We start from the raw sequence: 23,431 nt of genomic DNA on the forward strand, positions 1-23,431 counted from the left end.
GTGATCCAGGTCTGGCGTGTAAATAGAGAAAACGTAGCAGGGCTGGTTATGAGTGCAACGCTCGCCCAATTAAATAAAAAAAATTCATGTGAGTACTGTAAAAATGACAAGACAAAAATATAAATGCACAAATTTATTGAAAGATTAATGATGATATTTGTGCTTCAGTTAACTTCAACTACTTTATTCAATGTGTCAGACTTCAAACCATGTGATTCCTGCAAAGCGCTGTTAGACTTTAAAACAGTAAAATGTACCTACCATTTTGACGTGATTTATGAATGGCTTTGTCATTAACCAGCGTTTACCACAGCTGAAGTGGGAGAGGAAGCAGACACGCTCTTCTCCCCATCCACCACATGTTATGCTACTTAAGCAGCCAGAGTCTGTTTTCTGTAAGTATATGAGAGTTCAAAGAACCTGCTCGTGTTGCAGCTCCTCCTGTTTCTCTGGAGTTGTAGAACCCCGTTTGTTGCAGAACCTCAGTTATGTTTTATCAACTGAAACAGCTGCACTAACAATCTGGAACTCTGTTTGTGGCTACTTGCTAATTTTTTGCCACATATTGTCCAGATGCATGATTTAAATTACACCAGACCAAAAACAGTGATGCATCTGGCTCTACCCTCCTGAGGTTTAAGCAGTCATTCTCATTGAGAGCGAATGCATACCGTACCTGTAATGTAGAGTGATTGTCAGTATGTGTATTCCTAGTGTTGTTAACAGTGCTTCATTCATCTAGCTGGGGTCTGAATAAAGTGACGCTTAGGACAATAAAGCCCCGAAAATGCTGAGAAGAACTGCCACAAAAAAACATTCCATGCTATTCAATTCCCAGTCAGAGGACATTTTACAGAATAGTGAATTGGGGAAATGATTGAATCTCCAGTTATTATTCTTAGTGTTTCCAGAGCAACCATACGTGTAATTACGTATAATGTACATATGTTATTCTACTCAGAAGCAAATCCCATCAGGAACCGCCAGGCCATCTTCCAAAACGAAACGGCAAAGTTATATGCATGAAATATCTTTGCCACGCACAAGTCACTCCCATGCTTTGCTGGAAGATGTCGTGGTCAGGAAGGGCACCAGGTGCCACGTTGTGGCCTGCAGGACTCCCGGCGTTCGCAGCGCTGGCACGCGATGCCATGCGCTGCCCTCGGCGTGCCCGCTCTCGTCACGGGGCCCTGGGTTTACGCGGCGTGACATCTCCCCGTACGCCGTGCCAAGTGAACATGCGTGGCGCCGCACCTCGCCCTTCCCTTCGCCCGCGCGCTCATCGGCATTACTCACGGCCCAGAGCCGCGCTGACCGCACAGCTGCGCCTCCCCGGAGAACGACCAGAGACAGCACAGTGCTGGGTCAACCTGAGACAGCACAGTGCTGGGGCAACCTGAGACAGCACAGTGCTGGGTCAACCAGAGACAGCACAGTGCTGGGGCAACCTGAGACAGCACAGTGCTGGGGCAACCTGAGACAGCACAGTGCTGGGTCAACCTGAGACAGCACAGTGCTGGGGCAACCTGAGACAGCACAGTGCTGGGTCAACCTGAGACAGCACAGTGCTGGGTCAACCTGAGACAGCACAGTGCTGGGGCAACCTGAGACAGCACAGTGCTGGGGCAACCTGAGACAGCACAGTGCTGGGGCAACCTGAGACAGCACAGTGCTGGGGCAACCTGAGACAGCACAGTGCTGGGGCAACCTGAGACAGCACAGTGCTGGGGCAACCTGAGACAGCACAGTGCTGGGGCTCCAGCACCTCAACTCTCCCTCCTCTGTGGTGTCCCTGCACCCAGAGACAGCACAGCGCTGGGGCAACTGACTCACCTCACTGGTAATCTTTTGTGTTATTTAACGAAGAAGTAATTTTAAGTCTAAATGTAAGACTGAAATGCTTGTTAAGACCGGCTTATTTTGTGCGTTTTGCAGCGTGGGGCTTTAGTACCTCACCTCGCCTTCCTCTATGGTGACCCCACAACTTCAGCCGCTTTGCGTACTGTAGACAGTATGTTAAAAGACAAATCTGTAGAAAGCGAACCTTTAAAAAAATATACATTCTTTAAGGTTTAGCATACCTTTCTTAAAGAAAGGTAGAAACACTATAAATGAGTCAATCTGATGCGTACTGTATATTGACAGTGCAAGAGAACACGAGGAAGTGGTTCTGGGAGGCTGAAGGCTAGTGTTGCTGCAGCACTATACTGCACATGCCAAAACAGAGCCCTGTCACAGGGTAACAAGCCAGAACTCGATGCCAAGGAATTTTGGGGAAGATATTATCAGTGAGGACAGCTTTGCTGTAATTAATTGTTTCTGGGGAGAAGCAGCCATGAACCAACCCCCTGCCTCAATCTCTCTCTGTCTCTCTTGCTCAGGCTCTCTCTGTTTCTCTCTCAATTCAATTTCGAGGCACTTCATTGGCCCGACGTAGTACATGTTGCCAAAACAAAAGCCATCGGAAGCAACTAATTACAAATTTAGTTAAACTGGCCTTTCATTGTACTGTCTTTAATTCATTTTGAGGAAATTGATATTTTCAATTAAAGTTGTACAACAAAAATATACGGTTACAATAACAAGAATTCATGGCTGACCTGGCAGACTTTCATAGGCTGGCCATCTGGTCTATTGTGCTAGGCCATTTTGTTTGCTGTCAGTCTAAAGAACAGCATGGGGCAGCCCCTCAGAGTGATTGAAGCCCAATCTATTTAATGTACACCTGGAGAGAGGAACTTTCTGCACATCTCTGTTCCAGTCTATATATATATATACTGCGTGTGTGTGTGTGTGTGTGTGTGTGTGTACATGTGTGAAAACAGTTTCAATTTTAGTTTAAACTGTTCTGTCACTGTAAGAGAATGACATTAGAACAGGCCCCAATGTTTTATCCTGTTGTTCCTTTGATGACTAATGACTAAAATGTGTGGTCAGATTTATAAAAAAAATAATATTAAATTTGTACTAAAGAAAATTCATTTGTTTCTCTCATCCAGGCTGCTGTGCCTCTCCTGGCTTCAGGAAAGGGTCTGTGAGTTTCAGGCCAGTCAGTGCTGGTAGTGTGACTGGCCTTTCCCCAGAGCTCTGGTGCTGTAAGCCCAGAGGACCCAGCGGAGGTGAAGAGGGCAGCTATGCACTCCCCGTCAGCTCAACAGGGCAGCCCAGCAGGGGAGAGGTATGCCATTGTCCCCCAGGTCAGCCTGGGGCAGTGGGATGGTAACGTCTGTCAGACTGTGTGTGTGGGTGTGTGTGTGTGCGTGTGTGTGTGTGCGTGTGTGTGCGCGCGCGTGTGTGTGCTTCCTTAAAACCCTTTTGTGTTTTATCTTTTTTTTCTATTTCCCCGACAGTTGAGCTCAGTTATCCCGCCAGTGATTCCATAAAACATCAAAGCTCCTCGAACACGGGGAACAGGTCTGTTCAACGCCGTTTTAAAAAAAAACACTTTTTCGTTCTTTTAGCAGTGGATGATTTCACTCTCTGAGGAGGACTTTAATTGCTCGCAGAAGCTTTTTTTCTCCTCAGTTTTCCCTTTCTTCGCGGTGCGCATGGCATTTACAGCGGGCTCTGAGCTCTGCCTTCATCGGGGAATAGGAACATCTGGGGTTGTGAGTGCAGGAGGCGATAGAGAAGTAATACTCTTGGAACTGTTCAGCACATTTCCTGTGTTTTGAGGCTAAGCCTTTTCCCCCTCTCTTTCTCTCTCTCTCTCTCTCTCACTCTTTCTTTCCCCTCACACTCTCTCTCTTTCTCTCTCTCTCTCTCTTTCTCGTGTTGCGCCGTTCTTCTAAATGGTCTGGCGGTGAGACAAACCCCATCAGACCATTCAGACCCCGCTTCCCTTTGTTGTCTTTATCTCACTCCTCTTGCTGCTTGTTTTGTCTGCCGATGGCCCTCCTTTGTTTGGGGGTGCCCGAGTGTAAACAGTGACTGTGTGATTACAGCAGGGCCGAGCGGACGGGATTCCTCCTCCCTGAGTCGCTGCAGATGCAGAGAGGAACAGGCTGTCAGGACAAGTCCAGCTGCAGGTATGTACAGTAACAACTGCTCGCTCATCTCTCTCTCCCTCTCTCTCGCTCTCGCTCTCTCTCTCTCTCTCTCTCTCTCTCTCTCTCTCTCCTCTCTCTCTCTCTCTCTCTCTCTCTCTCTCTCTCTCTCTCTCTCTCTCTCTCTCTCTCTCTCTCTCTCTCTCATACCCTGGCTCCCAACTGATAAGCTCAGAGCAACAGGGCTTTTCTGGGGGTACTGAGGATGTAATCCCAGGTTCCACAGGAACACATCAACAGGCAAAGACAATTGCAACCTCTCTTTCTTTCCCCTTTCTTGTTTGTATCCTCTCACTGATTTGTTATTAATGAAAAGAAAAAGAAAAACATCAATACTGCAACTGTAATATCTAGTATTATATAGATTCAGGGTATACAACGTAGCTGCTGTAGTGTGCCTGTTTATCTTGTCTGCCGTACAGAGGACATTGAAGGAGACACACACCATTAATTACCAGCCAGAGGAAGTCTGGAATATGCATCAGAAAGAGCTGTTTGAAATTCAGATCAGGGAGGCAGCACAACTCAATGCTAGCATTTCAGATGCTCCTTGTTCACTTTCTTTGGCTTCCTCAACAATTTAAGAAAACGTACCCTGACTGTTTGTGCTAAAATAACATTTTGTCCTTTGAATCACTTGGACCATTGGCTTCAGAGTCTTTTATTTCACAACACTGCAAAGGTAGGGACATCCGTTTCTTTAATCTTCTCAAGATTCACTCTGAAGTTGCAGTATTTATAGAAATGCTGCCAATTTTGTAGGGACATGCTTCTAGAATTGCGGTAAAATAGCATACAGCAATTTGGTTATTTCCACTTTTCCCTGAGAGAGCAGTTCCCTCACAGACAGGATCTATGTACAGCCCTTTTCTTTAGCACTGGGGCTCTTGGTCTGTCTTCACCACTCAGGCTCGGACTCAGTGACATCTGAAAAGCTGTGGCCTCACAAATGTCTGCATGAATAGGAAGTGACAAGGCGACTGCAGTTCACATCCTCCTTTGATCCTTTCACTGATGAAATTTCCACTGCCTAAGTGGGGGTCACACAGATTAACCCCTTGTTTCCTGCAATATGTTTGTTTTATAGGGGGAAAGAGACATGAAACATTTCCCCAAATGTAAGCCATTGAGCCATACTTTCATTGCTTGCTGCAGTTTCTGGGTCAGTCAAGAATTAGGAGTATTGATTAACCACATATATGATTTTTAAATTAAACAAGGTTAATTGCTCCTTGTTTAATTTAATTTATTATGATACATAAAAGTGTATTGCAAGATGCCCATGGTATATTTATGACAGTCCTTGATTTAAACTGAATAAATGAGACAGAACATGCATGTTTGATTGAAAATTCAAATAAAGTGTGACTCTTTGGTGCCACCAGCTTGGGGTGACAGATGAAGAAAAATTCTGTCGAGGAACCCGAAGATCTGACACTCCGAGGACTGGAAATACTGTCAACGTTGGAAGCTCTCCAATCTTTGGCCACATTATAAATCTGATTCACAAGAGCTATTGCAACAGCTCCTCCCAAATTACTAACACCATCACCTCCCAAAATATTGTCCCAAATCCGAGCTTTTGAGTGACACCAAGTCAGCGAGGGCAGGGGCGTAAGGAAGCCATCCGTAATGGAGGCCTTAGTCCTCTTTCGGGTGCTTCTCGCCCTGTGGTCTGTCTCATCTCCTTCCTCGGCTGAGAGTCTGGTGCGGCTCAATACTGGGATCCAGGTCAGCAGGGGACAGTCAGTGCATGTTACAGAGAAGGAGCTGCAGTTCAGCGGCCTGGATGAGCAGGACACCTGTAAGGTAGAGGTCGTGCTCCATGAACCCGTGACACAAAGAGTGGGAAAACTCACCCCTCAGGTAAGTGGCAAACATTGCTACTGATGGTAGTAATTCAATAAATAAAGCATTCTGAACTCCAAATAAAAAAAATAAATAAAAATGTTGTTGGTGCTCAAAGTCCATGGGTAATCCAAAACATTGATCTTGAGAAGACACAGCAAGCATTCACTTAGTATGCATTCAAAGCACTAAACAACATTATTCTGCAGAACAGCTCACAAAGCAAAGTGGCTTCAGCTGTGCCTTCATCAGCACATGTTCAGGTGCTAATGGTACGGTCTGCCAGCCCATAATGTACTAAATTATGGATAACAATCATGCAGTTCAAACACAAATTGGGCCTCTTCAAGCCACATTAAGTACTAACATGGTAAATCCCCTGTTGCCTAGCTACAATGGCAGTAGTGTTTATGTGTTTCTCAGGTGTTCAATTGCCATTTCCTACCCGATGAAGTGAAGTACATCCATAATGGCAGCCCTTTGCTGGAGGAGGATGTTGTGATGTTGAGAATATACAGGTGGGACACCACAGTTCTCTAATCAATAGCTAATCCTAGTTAGTCACTCCTTAATACCAGATGTTTCAATGAAGGCTATCACCACATGCCAGGGAAATATTTCTGTATTTTTGCTTTTGCTCATTTGTTTTTATATTTTTACTCATTTAAGTATCTCAACATAAATGTTGAGTGACTAATCCAGTGGTGAACCAGGCTCCTTGTATGTGTGTTTTCCCCATAAATTTAGCATTGTTTGTTTCTTGAAAGGTTCACAGAATCAGAGACCTTCCTAGAGACCCTCTTGCTCCAGGTAAAGGTGGTGGAACCCCAAAACAGCCTCATCCAGCTGGGGAATTTGCCGCTGGAGGTCCCCGAGTTCTATGGCCTGTCCAACATCATAGACAGCAGAGTACTGACCTTCCAGAACCGACCTGACGTGGTATGCACCGTTCGGCTTCTCACTTCAGAGACCAAAACACCAGCACTGGGACAGCTTGTCAGAGATGACCCTTCCAAGATATCTGCACCAAAAGATGTGGAACAGCCATCTGTACCAAACACAGGGCCTAGAAAAGGTATGCAAGCTTTATTGTAGAATTTTGCAGAATTATTAAACAATTTAATTTGTGGCTTGAAGTGAAAACCGAGAGCTACAAATATATTGTTTCAACAAGAATCAAATGCAGAAAACCGTTTAATCTCTCCAATGTAATAAGTAATGTATTATTTTACACAATAGTTTATACTGTCATCTGCAATTTCATAGCTCTACATCTGGTGAAATATTACACAACAAAATATTTTATTTGATGAAACAGTTATGTTTTATATTGAAAAGGAATTAAATGGGCTGTGCAAGTGTATGGTCTACTGCCAGGTCTCTGGTCTGGTGTGCATCAGTGTATAAAATAGTGTATCGCTGATCAGTGACATTATATTTCAGTGGATTAGTAAACCGAACCTGCTTTGCATTACTTGGAATGGCTTTTCTTCACGTTTCCCATCAAGCATATTTGATAAAAGTGTATTATTTCTTACACTGACTTTCTCACAACAATGTTCACCCACAGGAAGGCAAACAGTCCCTTGCCCTGGGAACAAGGCCTGCATCCATGCTACTAAGGAAGTGCGTTTCCTGAAGGCAAATTGTGATGAATTCCTGACCTCAGCACTGAAGTACCAGCACCTTAGCCCTCCCTCCCCCGAAATCGACTACATTCCTATCAGAGTGGAGTTACGGGACCACAGCTCCCGGGCACTCTTAGAGGCAAGCATCACCATAGAGACAATATTAAAGTCACAGAAATCACAAAGAATTTTCACCAAAGACTCACTGTGATGAGAAAAGAAAGCGTTACATTGCATTCATATAGCAAGACACCCTTATCCAGAGCTAACAACATTCCTGGACCAGCAAATGCATATATCACTAAAGTACTACTGTAAGCTAATTGTGCTAGCCATGCCTTGTGTGCGTGACTCACGTGCAGTACACGAGTGGGTAATGACCTGTAAGGTTCTGCTGTTGCTGATCTCAGATGGAGAGCGTCTGGATCCCAGTGCTGATCCACGGCGCCATGCAGAACCAGCCTCCCCACGCGGCCTTCATGTCCATGTTCATCCTGGAGGTCGACCAGTTCATCCTCACTCCCATGAGCACCGCCGCGCTGGATGCCAAGGACGATGAGACCCCCCGGGACCAGCTGGTCTTCAGCGTGACCAAGCCTCCGGCTGAGGGCTACGTCACTCATCTGGATGACCACACCAAGCCCATCACTTCCTTCACCTGGCAGGACCTCAATGAGATGAAGATCGCATACCAGCCCCCCAACAGCAGCTTCGCGGGCAGGCAAACCTATGAGGTACAGCCTCGAGAAGTGCTTCTCTGTGCCTCTGGTGACCATGACAAACACCCAGCCTTAGTCATAGAAAACCTTTTGTCTTCTAGTTTTCTAGTATTTTTTATTTTTTTTTAGAAATTTAGTCTCAACAAATGTATGCTGTGCAGAACAAAATCTATGGCACTGCCATGGATGAATATGACAAAATGGTTGTAAATTTGATAACTCCCAGAAAACTCTTGTATGACGGTTAGTCTCTGCTTGTCTCACAGGTGGAGTTCCAGGCCATCGATAGCTCATTTGCAACCAGTGACCCCATCATGGTTCACTTTTCAGTCAGGAATGCAGAAACAAACGCCCCTCGAGTCTCTTGGAATATGGGTAAAATCAATAGCAATGCGCAAATATCATATTTCATGTGTCTAACCCAAAATCATCCACCATCCAATTTAGAAAAGGTATAGTACATTCAACTCAGTATGCACATAATGTTTACATTGTGAGAAATCCCGAGACCATGCTCTAGATTTAAAGTGAAGCCATATCATTTAGCTTTTTATTATTTTGATCACACCATTTAATAATTTTTCAAGAAAAATATTTAGTTAAAGACTATAACAACATAATTCAAAACACAGACTGTGGATTTTTTTTCCAGGACTGGATCTGTTGGAGGGCCAGTCCAGACCAATCACGTGGGAGAATTTACAAATCGTGGACAAAGACAACATAGACGTGGTGTACCTGGTGGCTGTGGATGGGCCTCTGCATGGCCGGCTGAGTGTCAGAGGTAAGGGGACCGGGTACGCCGAGGCAGTTTCAGATCAGGGGTGCTCCAGGCCAGGCCCAAGATTACTGTAGTGTGCAACTCTGTTACAACAGGCTAACAGGAAAACAGTCCTAATGTGTGAAACCAGGGCCTTCTGCAGTAAAACGGGGGGCATGCTAAAGCCAATAGACAGGGGCCTTGTTACTCCTGGGACTTTTTCTCAAAACAAATGCTACATTTTTTGGGCCACTGATCAGATGGTCCCTGCGACCTTGAAACACATGCAATCAAGACCCCCAAGACAACCTTCCACCCTGCCCCACCCCCCACCCCCACCCCCACCCCTTCCACATGTTTAGCACGCGTCTGGGACGAACGCATGGTTTGAGAAGCATATGTGAGGTGGCCTGCATGTGTTTGCTAATCAGGTGTAAAATGTGCGGTCCACACTCTGCCAGGGGCCCTCTTTCACAAAGATGTCTTCAGAGCGGCAACGTCTGTCCTTCCGCTCCAGCGCACGGGGACATGGACTGTGTTTGCACAGCCCTTGAACGAAGCAGATTGTGATGACTTACGCCATTTTACGCCATTCTGCACAGAGGCCAAATCCACAAAACAGAGCTTATTTTTCACTGAACATTGTATGGTCAGGGAGGGACATTTATTCCCAGAGATGCAGAAGGGAATTCTTCAGTCGTAGAGCACAATTGCTTCCTGTGCCTTTACAACATACAAATCTGTTTCAGATAAATATGATTTTTAAATTCTGCCAAATTAAAACATTACTTTGAAAACTAAACACAAATTGGTGCTGCAGGCATTTCCATACTGAGGGGCTCCTGTGGTGTGTTAATGTAATTCCCAGTCCCACTAATCCTCCAGTCCCATAAATCAGAACTGATCTCCAATGATGTTTCCTCTTCCAAGACCATCTGATCAACAGCAGCGTCTGCTCAAACAACAGAACTCCCACCCCAGCCCACGTTTCCTTTAATTGTTGTTTATGCTTTTGAAAAACCATATTGATTTGTGACCTTTCAGGGTGGAATGTAACAGTTCCAAGAGTTTGGCTTCCCCTCACACAAGTACCTGTGAGCTCATTTGCCGAGATTTGCTCAGGTCAATATGAGGAATGGTCCAAAAACACATGGTCTCTCTGGAGGAGTTTGGCTCGGACTGGGAATTGCTCCCCCCCTCGGACCTCCGACTCTGGGACTGTTACACTGGGGACCATCACCATTGGGTTGGTCCAGCGCCTTCAGCCAAATGGAAATCTGCCTCTTCCTCCACACAGCATCCTCTGTGTTGGGTACCTGCATTGAGTGGGTTTGTGTTTTTTGGGCCTGATGCCCACAGCCACCTTTGGGCCCAATTACCCAGCTTTTTTCTCTCTCTGTCGGACTTGTAGCCGTTTCCCTTGGTAAAGTTGCTAATTAGGTTTAGTGTGTGGCCATTCATCACTCAATCTGTCTGGTGACCTTGCCCTTCTGTCTCCCTGGCACGCTGCAGTGTCCCATCTTCACTTTGGGCAGCTACGCACCAGCCTGGGAAGGAGCCATTTTCCCTTTCTGCTTTCATGGAAGGGGGACAGGATGAGCCAGATCCAGCATGTGTGCCTTTAGGCGAAAGCAAAATGTGTTATTTTCACATTTTACATCCAGCGAAAGTCTGCAAAATAAAGCAATTATTCCATGAAATGACAAACTGAAAATATTTAAAAATAAAAGGGGTTTTATTGGGTAAAAATAAAGCCGCTTTATAGAAAAACTAGTGGAGTGAGATCAACTTGGCTGTACAATATGTTGAGACATATGCCTAATTTAAAAAGAGCACTGTCCATAGTGTTGGTGTACAGATTTTTATGAAAAGGAATCGCTTACAGCAGGGCTGCCTAACCCTGTTCCCAGAGATCTACCATCCTGTAGGTTTTCACTCAAACCCTAAAAAAGCCCATCTCATTCAATGGCTAGAGATTTCGTTGAGTTGCTAAGTAGTAGAATCAGGTGTGCCAAATTAGGGTTGAAGTGAAGACCTACAGGATGGTAGCTATATCTCCAGGAACTCCAGGATTGGACAGCCCTGATTTATGGTATAAAATGCTTCACAGTGGAGGCCAGTATTGTTCATTCCACCTTCTGCTGTTGTATCCTCTCTTAGGTGGGAAAGGCTTCATGTTCAAGGTGCGAGATCTGCGTGAAGGTGTGGTGGTGTACCACCACTCAGACAGCGACACCGCTAGGGACTACATCGTTTTACGCATCACAGACGGCCGACACAGCATCCGTCACAAGTTTCCCATCAACATCCTCCCCAAAGACGACACCCCTCCCTTCCTCATCAACAATGTGGCCTTCGAAGTTCAGGAAGGGGGCTCTGTGCTTGTCGAGGAGTACATGCTGTTGGCCTCGGATCTGGACTCTAGCGATGACTACATCCTATACCAGCTCCTCACTTTCCCACGGGCAGGAGAGATCATCAAGAGGTCATCGCCACAGCATCCGGGTCTGTGTGGTTTCATAGTATTGCAAAGACAGCCATATGTACAATATCTGGAGCACTATGATGTTTGAGAATTCTAAAGTAATGCGGTTAGACAATAAACAGCTGTTGTTCCATGTCAGACTACAGAAAGGGCAGGATGTAAAGGGTATGCTACTCAACTGACTGTCGGTTGTGATGTCACATAGGTGTGTCAGTGAAGAGTTTTCTGCAGAGGGATCTGTTCCAAGGCCTAATCTACTACCGTCACCTGGGAGACGAGGTGTTTGAGGATTCTTTTGACTTTGTTCTTTCGGACAGCCACCAGCCGCCAAATCTGTCCCACAGACAGGTGAGTTCCATGCCATTAGGATTTTAGGAGGGGTTGCCAAAAATAAAAGCCTCAATACAAGGCGATCAACAAAAATAAGCATCTGGAGTTTACTAAGCAGCATTGCAACTTTGATTGTAACTATGTGTTATGGTCAAATGAGACCAAAATTGTGCTTTTCTACCAAGCATGCCAGTGGTGGCACACAATGGTGCCGGCAGGATTCCCTCCCCAGGTAAGCACCTGTATGCAGAGCATGCACAGTGTGCACATCGACATCCTTGAGGTTTTTCAATACAAGTTTTAGATTGAAAAACACACAAAAATGTGACTTTGAATTTGAAACCAAACGACCCACGCATCTTTATTTAATTGCAAACTCCTCTGTTACAAACAATTTCACGTTGTCTATCACATCCGTGTACCTCGGGATGGAATCCTGCAGACGCCACTGGTGGCGCACCAGCAAGAGGATGCTCGTGCTGAAAGGCGACAGCCCCAGCTACAGTGAAACATGGCGGCGGTGTGGCCTTCCCATGATTGCATCTCACCACCTGCTCTCGGCCTGTTTTCTCCAGACTGTGGTGATCCACGTGTCTCCAGTGAAGGACCAGCTGCCGGTGGAGGTCTCCGGCAGCGTGCGCTCCATTACAGTCAGGGAGACTGAAATCATCCGCCTCACCCAGGGCCAGCTGCACTTCAGAGACACGGAGTCCCCTGACACTGATCTCATGTACTTAATAACCCAGCCATGCTTCAGCCCCACCACCGTTGGGTAAGCCCGTCCTGTAGAGGGAAGGACTCTTTCATAGTGCGGTAGGCTCAGGTGTTAGGTGCCTCTGAGCAGACAGATACTGTACATCCACACATGAGTCTGTTCTTTTACAGGTTACAGGATGCTGGCAGGCTGTTCTACACTGACAGCACTTCTTCTATGACAAAAGACCCCACTGTCCCAGTACTGAAATCTTTTACCCAGGTATCAAAGAAAGAAATGAAGATTACTGTGCAGTAAGCTGTATGTGAAAAATCTGACAGCTGTGAAAATTACTTGTGGGCCTTGCCCTTGCCACCATGAACAGTAATACATTTTAAAATGACTTTATAGGTGGGTGCACCTCTGCAAATGACTGTAATTATGTTGTAGATGTTCCTTGAAGTATCTGTCCTATTTCCCAGGCCGAAAATTAATCCCAGTGCCCTCAAATCTTGGCATCTCAATTTTGACTTTTGAGATCCTGGATTTGGTCTAGAAATTAGTTTCTGCAAAGGCATCAGAATTGATGTGCAGCATGGGAATAAGTTGATCCATTTATCATCTGTGCATTATATATATCAGGTCAGAGTTAAGATATGAACTCATCTCTTTTGTAAGTGGCCCTCTAAATAAATGAAAAGAAATCAGCAGCATTTGTGACTGTCATCCTGTCTGTATTGCAGTGCTCTTCATTTCTCTCTTCTCACCCTGTTTCCCCCAGCATGCAGTGAACCACCTGAAAGTGGGGTATATGCCACCCCTGGAGGATATTGGCCCAGAGCCTGTCTTTGTGCAATTCATCTTCTCCGTGAGTGACCAACAGGGTGGCACTCTTAGCGGCCTCGTCTTTAACATAACGGTTATTCCCGTGGACAACCAGCCACCCGAGGTGCGTATGTGACAATCACAGCCGTCTTTACATGGGAAAAGGTTTTTAAATAAACTGTAATGCCATTCAGTGTTGATGACACCTTCTGGATGCAACCGTCTGACGTTAACAGCTCAGGTATTAGCACTGGCACAAAATACTGTGAAAGGAAGCTCTAAAAGCACCAATTAAAAAAGTATCTTTAAAGTGCAGAACTTATGGAAGGGCAGACTTAACATTCCATCAATATAACCAGGTGAAATCTAATAATAGATAAATTAATAAATTATCAAGAAGTTTTTATTTGGTTCTATTTTAATGTGCTTCCTGCACATTGTTTAATTTTACTACACGCCTTTAAAGAATTATTTGGGTAATAGCACAGCAAACATTGATTGTTAGCCACACATGAGCTTGCAATGAGGACATTTTCTGTTTAACACTTATAGTCTAAAAACAGAAATAAAACTGACCCTCCTCTGTTCGCTCTCATCCCACAGATATTCACAAATGCACTGAGGGTGGAGGAAGGGGGAGGAGGCTTCCTGACGGAGGAGCACCTGCTGGTGCGAGATGTGGACACCCAGGGGACCCAGCTCAGGGTGCGCCTGAACAAGGCCCCTCGGCACGGGAGACTGGAGCTCCAGGGCCTGGTGCTGCTGGAGGGGGACACCTTCGCTCTGCAGGACCTGAGGGCTCTCCGCCTCAGGTGGGAGGGCCGGTGCTGGATTCCGTTTTTTTCTGGAATCTCCCGCATGTTCTATGTTTTGTGTGCACTACAAATCAGTTACAACTTAATGTGAATGCACTGAAACTGGAAACCACTGACAGTCATTCTCTTCTCTTATGCCAGGTACATCCACGATGACTCTGAAACAGTGGAGGACACCATTGGTCTCACAGCCACAGATGGAATCAACTCCGCGCACGGCGGCCTATCTGTTCAGGTAACACCTGGCCCACCTGTAGTACCCTGGTATGAATGGTGTGATGCTTCAGTCTCCTGTGAGATCAAAGCAAAAGAAAGACCATACCCTGGGGATTTCAATTAATGGACAAGAGGCCCACAGTAGAACAAATGTCACTGTCTACTGTGGAAAAGTAAAGCAGTGACAAGAGTGAACGCCCTGGGGTGGGTTTGTGCCTTGGTTCAGGGTTCTGTGCTAGCTCACCCTGCTCGTTGCTCCTTAGATCCTGCCTGTAAACGACGAGCCCCCTTTACTGGGGGCGGGGCTGCAGAAGGGACTGAGGTGCGACGAGGGGGGGCGCGTGCAGATCACAGCGGAGTACCTGTACGCCACGGACGCCGACAGCGACGATGCGCGGCTCACGTACATGCTGGCGCGTACGCCCACCCAAGGGGAACTGGAGAGGGGCCACACCACAGTGGACAAGTTCTCTCAGCAGGACGTCCTCCAAGGGCTCATCTTCTACCGGCACACAGGTGAACACTTGGCCATCTTCCTACACAGGGCCGCAGCTATGAATTCCCAGGTCTGGGACAAAATATAGCCCCCCCCCCTATATTTTGTAACAGATATCCTGGTATGCTGCACCCCCCCTCCCTAAGACTCCCAGTTGCTCCCCTATCTTCCGCCCTGTTCCCACAGCTGATCAAACTTAATTTTTGGAACTGGTTTGAACATCAGAAAGAAAGAAACTAAGCAATCTCTGATAATCTTTATTAATGTAGTCATGTTTTTTGGATGAGTTTTCTCTCTTTCACAATTTCATTGTCCCCTAGGTGGTGAGATCGGGCCCAACCCTGTCTTGGACACTGTCACACTCATTGTGTCTGATGGGGAGGCAGGAACACTGGAGAGCTGCTGTCAAGGAGACGCCCCGCCAGTTCCCTTACACGGCTCACTTCCTGTCTATGACCTCAACATCACTGTGCTTCCTGTCAACAATCAACCTCCTGCCATAAGCATAGGTAAACACAGAGGGAGAGTACAGAAAGAGGCTGTACAATGTCTCTCTCAATTTATATTTCTCTATATTTTTTTTAATTGCATACTATATGTTACCAGACAGATCAAACATTTTATCAAGTTCATTTATCATCTTGCATTTTTTTCTCCCCTCCAAAAAATATAACCTTCAAATTAATATATAAAATATAATATAATATTTCTCCTCATTTCCTCTGCTTCAAAGAGGATCGAAGACAACAGGTACAATAGGCGGCCAGGAACTAGGGAAGGCGTTAATCAGTCAAACGCACGCTCTGCACTGGGAGCGCTAATGGGGCGAACATTGTGTGGGAGAAAGTAAGTCCTCGCCAGAGCCGGAGCCAAGAGAAGGATTTTCCCGTTAAACCCCGAAATGCAAGGAAACTTTGCATTTATCAATTGGGACCAGTGACCACTCAGAGACAAAGAGAAGTAGCGTCGGAGCGCGTGGGAGGGGGGCTCTGCGCGTCTTTTGGGAAATCCTCGCGTGGCTGTTGAGGTTGTTATGCGCACGGCACGGCGCACGCAGCTGGTCGGGATTACTGGCAGGCAGAGTGCCGGGAGAGGTGCGCCGAAATCGCGTGCGGATTCCCCTCGAGAGGGACGGACAATGAAGACCCTGGCAGCGCAGACAAAGGAGAGTCCCAGATTCGGGAAAGAGTCCACTGCCAGAAACCGCCAAGATTTCCTTCCCCCCGACGATCTAAACAACATTGAGCTAATTCGTTAATCGCTGGCAAAAAAAAGAGCTATCCTCCCGCAAATCTAGTGTAGTTTGCAAGAAAATGTAATTGTTTAATTAATTTGCATTGAGTAAAGGAAGACTGGCGTAAGAGCATTAACACCCGCGAAACAAGAGGACTCTGCTTTCCCTCTTGTCCTGCACCGGCTGATGGTTTTATCGCCTCTGTCCCAGACTGCTGGTCATTAATTTCTCCCCTTGTCGCAGAGTCTGATCCAGCCACAGCCCCACCAGTGCCCGCTCTCCATTCATTATTTATCTGTGCGGTAAATGGGAGCAGATGCCAGTAAGCGTGGGCATGATGGCTTTATCAGCACCCAGGTGGCAGCAGGCTGGCCATGAGCCGAGAGAGGAAGGAGAGATAGAAAAGGGGGGGGGGGGGTGAGGAACGGAAAGAGAGGAAGAGAGAGAGGGATGGGGGGATAAACGATTTGAAGAAAATGGGATACACAGGATAGCTTGTTGGTCTGTCCCTCAACAGAAGGCCTGTCTCTCACTCTAATTTACAGTCCCTCTCTGATTAGCCTTCTCTCTCTGATTAGATTCTCTAGCACAGCATAAAGATGAAACCATTCTCTCAGCTTCCTTATGAATGGAAGGAATAAAACATGCTCTGATGCTTCTGGTATGTCATAAAATTTGACCATCGCCATAAATCAGTATAATTAAAACAGGTCATATACTGAAATGAATATGGTATTGATTCTCTGAGTCTTTCTTTAAAATATGAGGGGGAGTCAGATCTGTGTGCAAGTCACATCCACCGCGTGTGTCCTTGCTAGGAGAGGTGTTTGTGGTGGACGAGGGCTCTTCCAGGTGCCTGTGTGGGGACGTGCTGGGAGCCTCCGACCGTGACACCCCCCCTGACGAGCTGCTCTTCTCGGTGGAGACCCCTCCACAGCATGGCTTCCTGGAGAACACCTTACCCACTCCTGGCTTTGAGAAGAGCAATGCAGGACTTAGTGTGGGTGAGCAGGGTTTAAATTCAGGGCAATAACTTTTCAATGCTGCTCTGCTTTGCTTCCTGTGCGGTACGTCTGTGCTACATCAAAGTGTCGCATTAAAATGTACATTAGAATGAAAACGTTGGCTCGGGGTCCACCGTTCCCCCAGCCTCTGATGCGTGTTGTTTGGTGGTCAGTCTCTTTCAGTCTGCTCCACCTCAAGTCTGGATTCATTAACTACGTCCAGTCTCAGCACCAAGGTGTGGAGCCCACAGTTGACCAGTTTGTGGTCAGCGTCAGCGACGGGGTTCAGAAGTCCACGCCCATCCCCTTCTACATCATCATCAGCCCCACCAATGACGAGGCTCCTTCACTGCTGCTCAGCAACTTCACCGTGAGCCTTTCTGGCCTCAAATTCCTATTCTCCGCCTTCTCATTCACTGTCCACACCACAGTTTTCCTTTTTTCACCCTTTACAGAAGTTTTGCGCCCTTCCCCTCCTCTGACCGACCCCTCCCCTTTCTCGCAGGTGATGGAGGGAGGGATGAAAGACCTGAGTCCGGACCTTCTGGACGCAGTGGACTTGGACGTCCCCTCGGACACCCTGACCCTCTCCGTCCTTGTCCCTCCGGCCCACGGGACTCTGATCAACGGGATCTACGGGCTGCAGATGAGTCGCTACAAGGACATGGGCTCCAAACTCCTCCAGCAGAGCCTCCCAGTGCAGTCCTTCACCCTGCAGGAGCTGCGGCAAGGTCAGCCCTTCATCTGCGGGGCCCAGTGTGGCTGATTAAAGATTAAGTACTCCACAGGATTAAAGATTAAATATTAAGTACATAAAAAATAAATAATACATATATGATATACACCACATACATATACATATATATATATATATATACTTATACACGCATATACTGTCCAACACTCACAAAGAGTTGAGATTCTCCTTTACTTGCACTTTCAAAGCAGAATTTAGTATTCTGAATTTGCGGGTGAACATGCTTTGCGCCCCCTTCACAAGCCTGGCTGCCCCTCCATGGCCTCCAGTAGGCTCCAGTTTGCGGGCAGAGCCGGGTCCAGCCCTGCTGAACAGATGTTGGAGACAGAGGTCAGGGAGCGCCCGTGGTGCTTCTGCCCGCTCTGCAAAGTCCTTCCGCCGCTCCCTGCACAATTACCTCACAGGCACTGTGCACGGGGCCTTCAGCAGCCCAGCAGCCTCCTCGCTAACAAGCGCCTTGGGCACGCCGAAGCATAGGTGAACAAGCCATTAGCGCCGCGGAACGATGACAGACCCTCATTCAGGGAGTTTATTTCTCCCCCTGTTCTAGCCACCTCGAAAGAGAGGAGGTGAGGGCAGGAGATGTGGGGGAAACATGTCAAAAAGTAAAGGGCTCCCTGGTTGCTGTAGACTGTATGCTAATGTTGGGGTTTGACTGCACAGTCTGCTCCTACGATGGAGCTCTTGCCCTCTTCTCCTAGGTGACTTATCCGTGTTCTCTTTCGCTATCATCCCGCTGCTTCCCACCCTCTCCTTTGGTCTCTCTCTCTCTCTCTCTCCCTCTCTCTCTCCGTCCCTTCCCCTCTTTCCCCTCTCTGCAGGAATGAAGATCATATACATGCACGATGACACAGAAACCCTCAAGGACGTCTTCGCCATGCAGCTGACAGATGGCAGGCGCACAGTCCAGGGGACGGCTCACGTCCGCATCCTACCAGTCAATGATGAAAAACCGCGGCTGCTAAAGTAAGGACGCCCTGGGACGAATCCCCAGCCAAAACGGCCGACGGGGGAGAGACGGGGACGTGAGGTGGGGGTGGGGGTGGAGAGGGGGGGTTGCGAGGTGAGGGGATTGGGGCAGAAGGGGGAAGGGCCGAGGCGGGACGGGGGGGGTCAACGCAACCTGTGCCGCGCATGTGGCGGGGGAAATCAGTGTCCCACCGAATGAGTGCCTGGGAATTCGGTTTCATCCTTGAGCAAACCTCCAGTGCGTCTCTCCTCTTGTTTTTCCCTTAGACCGGGAGTTTTTTGACTCACTGCACTGGCAGAAGGTTGCTCTTGTAAACTCCATGAAAGCAGAAATAATGTGCGTTTCTGGCAGAGGCCCTCCCGCTCGTTTCCCGCGTCCTCCTGGATCGCGGTGACAGGCCGGCCCTGCTCGCCTCCGCTCCTTTCCGAGGCGCATTTGCGCTTTTACTTATTTAGGAGCCGTTTAAGCGTGCGGGACAGCCGCCAGCTACCAGCCAGACGGGGGGCCTCCTCCGCCCCTTCATGTCCCGTTCCGTCTCTCTCAGAAACGCGGGTCTGGAGGTGGAAGCCATGGACAAGAGGGTCATCTCCAGCGTGGTGCTGGAGGCAGAGGACCTGGACACCCCCACCGACCGGCTCTACTACATCCTCAATGCCGGGCCAAAATTTGGTCAGCTGCAGCTGAAGGTTAGCAGCTGTTTCCACACAATGAGGGCATTCCTCACCTCTTTAGTCCTCGTTGAGAAAAACACAAAAAATCACCTTCATGGCTGAGCATTGCATTTCATATGGACTAGCTTTCCAAAATATTGACTGACTGAAAAGCATTCAAATTAATTCTGAAACATGAAATACTCAAACACACCCATCCACCCATCATATCTAATTTTTGAAACTGTGTTCCCTGGAGTTGACTCTTTATACTCAGTAGATATATTAAAAAATACCGTAGAAATAAAAAAGTACCATGGAAATAAGGCTAACGTGTGTGCGTTTGTACAGACAGGGTCAGGTTGGCATGTCTTGGGACCAGGTCAGAACTTCACGCAGGAGGACGTGGAGATGAACCGGCTGTGGTACCTCCACACCACCTTGCAGGGGGTCAAAGGTTACGACAGCTTCCGCTTCGTCCTCAGCGACGCAGAGAACGAGTCTCCTTCCCAGGGCTTCTTCATCTCGCTACGTACCGTCCAGAAGGGTGAGGCAACCGCGGCGTACGGAAACACAGTGACACTGTCTCTCACTGCCATGTATCCCACAGCCACACAGGCACTTTGCCAACGACATGGACAAGCGTGGGTCCTCTTTAAGGCAGGGGGCTTCATAGCATGTAGCATCTTCCCTATGGCAAGAATAAAGCTAACTTTCTGAATTTGGACCAGTTGCCTGCCTCCGCGCATGCATAATTCAGAGGACGGCTTTCCCAGTTGCGGCGCTGGCTTTGCCAGTTGGGTGAGCATGGCAGGCCAGGCCTCCCTGGTTCTCCTGGCTCCGCGCTCCCCGATCCTGGAGGAGCGGAGGTGAGAATGCGGGGTCTGAGGGAGGGCCACCTCCCCGCGCCCCCGGCATGAATAATGAAGGAGGCGGACAGAGAGCAGCTGTAGCCCCTCTCCCTGGCCCCGCCCCTCGTCCATCTGCTTCAGTCAGGGGACAGTCAAAACAAACAGCCAGAAAATCGCTCGCATCTCACTGTTGTTGTTTATTCTTTATTTGCCTCTTTATTGATGGTCCCACAGCTGCCTTGCCTTCTCGTTCTGAGGCCCATTGCAGCTAGGGTGTTCAAGGGAGGAGCGCTTAAGATTGTAAAAAAAAAAAAAAAGTACTTCACCTACCATACATTTGTGTTAAAGCAAGGGATTGACACTTAATTCATATATTGAGTATTGTTGAAGAAATCAATTTTTCTTTTTTTGATCTCTTCAATTTCTTTCTTTTGCCCCTTTCTTTTGCATTTCCCCTCTCTTGGATTGGTTCCACCGGTCCAGGTGACATCACTCTCGTCATCAAACCGGTGACTTTGATGGAGGGCGAGAGGGTCATCTTGACGACTGACGTCCTGCTGGCCGCGGACGGCGGCGGCAGGCCAGAGGAGCTGGTGTACGCGGTATCCATCCAGCCGTCGCACGGGCACCTCCACGCGGTCCAGCACCCCGGCGTCCCGCTCGGCTCATTCTCCCAGCTGGACGTGGCGGCCAATCGCGTGTGCTACACCCACGACAACAGCCGGCTAGCGCATCAGGACTCCTTCAGGTCAGGCCTCCACACACTCCCACCAAACTCTAGTGCAGACATCCATATGTACGCTTACAGTTCAGTTATATTTCTATAGGCAAAGCACATGATCTTTATCGTTTCAAAATACAACTCTCATAAATATCAATTTTGTGAGGTTTGCTGGAGGTTTTTTTTTTTAAAAGGACAGCCCATGAAAATCAGCGAATGCACTTTTCGATGGAGAGAACGGAAGGATGTGAGAAAAAAAAAAAAAAACATGAACAAAACTATCACGAGGAAGAATGCTTTTTCACACGTCTTCAGCCAACTTGGCAACAAAACAAAATGCAAAAAAAAAAAAAAAAGAAACCAGCGCATGGCTGACCTGTCCCCGCTGTAGCTCCCATGTAGTGGAGCTCGGGTTTGTCACCCAAAGCCCTGGTTGAGTTTCACCTCGGGGGTGGCTGGGAGCGAGCGAACGTTCCTCTGCCAAGCAACACACGGGGGAGAGAGAGAGAGGACATGGCCTCTCGCCTGGGGCAGTGTGTGCAGCCAGTGCAGCGCAGGGGCGGTACGCAGCCCTGCTCTCTGTCCTGATGTGCCCCGTCGGGTACACTGTCCCCCTGAACGGGAGGAGAGTGGCAGAGGCTCGCTCCTCCTCTCTCTACCTCCTGCTAACTTACCCACCACCACAGTGTACCACTGAACATGAGTCTGTCTGTTTCCATTAGTGACACAGTAACCCCTGCTTTTGTGGGCTGCTATTAGCCTGAGCCTTGGTTTTTGCCTGAACCGGTGAGTCTGAGCTCCCAGGTCTGTGTGTGTACTTAGCGTTTGTGAGGATGGCGCTTTTTGAGAGCGGGGCCCTCAGATTGCGAGACACCTGGGCGAGCACCTGTGCATCAGCTCCAGCCCAGACAGCCAAGGCCCGGGCCAGGCGCGAGGCAGAAGGTGTTTTCGTCCTCCTGTTTTCCCGTAGTTTTCCCCGCGCCGCGGTGACAGCGGATGATAAATGGGCATTATTAAGGAAATAATACCTCCGCCTGCCGTTAGCCCGCACTGCTTCCAGGGAAGGCGCTCCTGACCGGGGATCCGTGGGCACAATTACCCGGCAAATATGGGACATCGGCGGTGCCAGATGTTCCGCCGGTTTGGCTGAGAGGGGAGACCTGCAATTCGGGGTTCTGCGCGGTGGCTGTTGTCGCTCGCCCTGGCTGGTGAGCTGACAGCTGTTATCAGGTGCAGTGCTGCAGGGCTACTCGGAGCACGGCAGATTGGTTTGGCAGCGGGTGAATCCAGGCTCTTCCCCTCTCCTCGCCGCTCATCTCTGGCTCCTATCTCAGCCACAGTGCAGCACACGGGGCGGGGAGATCCCCTCTTAACCATTTGAAGAGCAGGTTTCTCTGGAGTATTTTTTCAAAATTCAAAGTCAGTGGTCTAGAACTCCAATTCTTTTACCAGTAGTGACTCTTTTATCTGCATTAGATTGTTCAGTTAAGAACATTCTAATCACATATTTGTGATCTTACACCTTAAAGGGTTAATGCACACCCAGACTCAGACACCACTTTAGAGGGCCAAAGCACAACTCTTCCTTTAGGCTTGGAATTTAAAAATGTAGACTATATTTTGGAGCCTTCTAGACCTCATATGTGACTTCTAAAAATTATGTTGAGTTTTCCTATGTTGCTATTTCTGTTCATTTATGCTCCTGTTTAACTGCACTTAATATGTCAAGCGTAATATGTCAACCATCTCTTACCCGAATTCTGTCTCACCAAACAGTTTTGTTGTCAGCAATGGCGTGACGTCAAAAAGCGGCTCTCTGCGTTTCAACGTGGAGCACGGCGACCGCATCCCGCCCACGCTGAGCAGCAATGAAGGCCTCCGGCTGACAGAGGGCGCCACGGTGCCTATCTCCCGGGAGAATCTGGAGCTCACGGATCCTGACACAGCAGTGAGCAACCTGACTTACGCCCTCATTCGGCCTCCCCAGTACGGCAGGCTGCTGCTCAGGGGACAGCCCCTGTCCCAGCCCAGATTCACCCAGGCCGACATCAACAACCTGGGCCTGACCTACTGGCACCAGGGTGGGCCAGCCCAGATCGACAGGTTCACGTTCCTGGCCTCCGACGGCACCAACAAAGGGTTCCTCCTGTACGGCCAGCTCAGGGAGGAGCCAGTCACCTTCACCATAGAGGTAGGCTTTCTCCCAGCTCTGAATCATCTCACGTGGAGTAAAATGGCAGTTCAGACACATGAAAATATTAAAAAATGGTTGGCACAGATTAAGTAAGAAGCTGTTAATAACAGCAAACATATTCAAGTGCAAAGCAAGCATCTTATCCTGATTGCAGGTGGTAGTTTCTGCTGGTTTTTGTGGTTACTTAT

General features: G+C 48.0%; 1 protein-coding gene across 1 annotated transcript in view; it reads left to right on the forward strand.

Annotated features, from left to right (window-relative positions):
* Window positions 1-3,739: 3,739 nt before the first annotated feature.
* Window positions 3,740-23,431, forward strand: part of frem1b (Fras1 related extracellular matrix 1b) — a 28,216-nt gene continuing 8,524 nt past the window's right edge. Inside the window, exons 1-25 of the mRNA XM_035412382.1 lie at window positions 3,740-4,028; window positions 5,432-5,912; window positions 6,318-6,412; window positions 6,662-6,969; window positions 7,465-7,661; window positions 7,933-8,256; window positions 8,508-8,616; window positions 8,894-9,025; window positions 11,162-11,506; window positions 11,692-11,834; window positions 12,392-12,588; window positions 12,702-12,792; window positions 13,292-13,459; window positions 13,939-14,147; window positions 14,292-14,385; window positions 14,630-14,882; window positions 15,183-15,371; window positions 16,915-17,100; window positions 17,274-17,470; window positions 17,606-17,831; window positions 18,679-18,823; window positions 19,372-19,513; window positions 19,829-20,024; window positions 20,812-21,076; window positions 22,826-23,240. Of these exons, the coding sequence (XP_035268273.1) occupies window positions 5,679-5,912; window positions 6,318-6,412; window positions 6,662-6,969; window positions 7,465-7,661; window positions 7,933-8,256; window positions 8,508-8,616; window positions 8,894-9,025; window positions 11,162-11,506; window positions 11,692-11,834; window positions 12,392-12,588; window positions 12,702-12,792; window positions 13,292-13,459; window positions 13,939-14,147; window positions 14,292-14,385; window positions 14,630-14,882; window positions 15,183-15,371; window positions 16,915-17,100; window positions 17,274-17,470; window positions 17,606-17,831; window positions 18,679-18,823; window positions 19,372-19,513; window positions 19,829-20,024; window positions 20,812-21,076; window positions 22,826-23,240 (4,860 nt within the window). The 5' untranslated portion in view covers window positions 3,740-4,028; window positions 5,432-5,678. The remainder of the gene's footprint in view (window positions 4,029-5,431; window positions 5,913-6,317; window positions 6,413-6,661; window positions 6,970-7,464; window positions 7,662-7,932; window positions 8,257-8,507; window positions 8,617-8,893; window positions 9,026-11,161; window positions 11,507-11,691; window positions 11,835-12,391; window positions 12,589-12,701; window positions 12,793-13,291; window positions 13,460-13,938; window positions 14,148-14,291; window positions 14,386-14,629; window positions 14,883-15,182; window positions 15,372-16,914; window positions 17,101-17,273; window positions 17,471-17,605; window positions 17,832-18,678; window positions 18,824-19,371; window positions 19,514-19,828; window positions 20,025-20,811; window positions 21,077-22,825; window positions 23,241-23,431) is intronic.

Source organism: Anguilla anguilla, chromosome 4 (assembly GCF_013347855.1).
Source record: "Anguilla anguilla isolate fAngAng1 chromosome 4, fAngAng1.pri, whole genome shotgun sequence".
NCBI classification, from domain to species: Eukaryota; Metazoa; Chordata; class Actinopteri; order Anguilliformes; family Anguillidae; genus Anguilla; species Anguilla anguilla.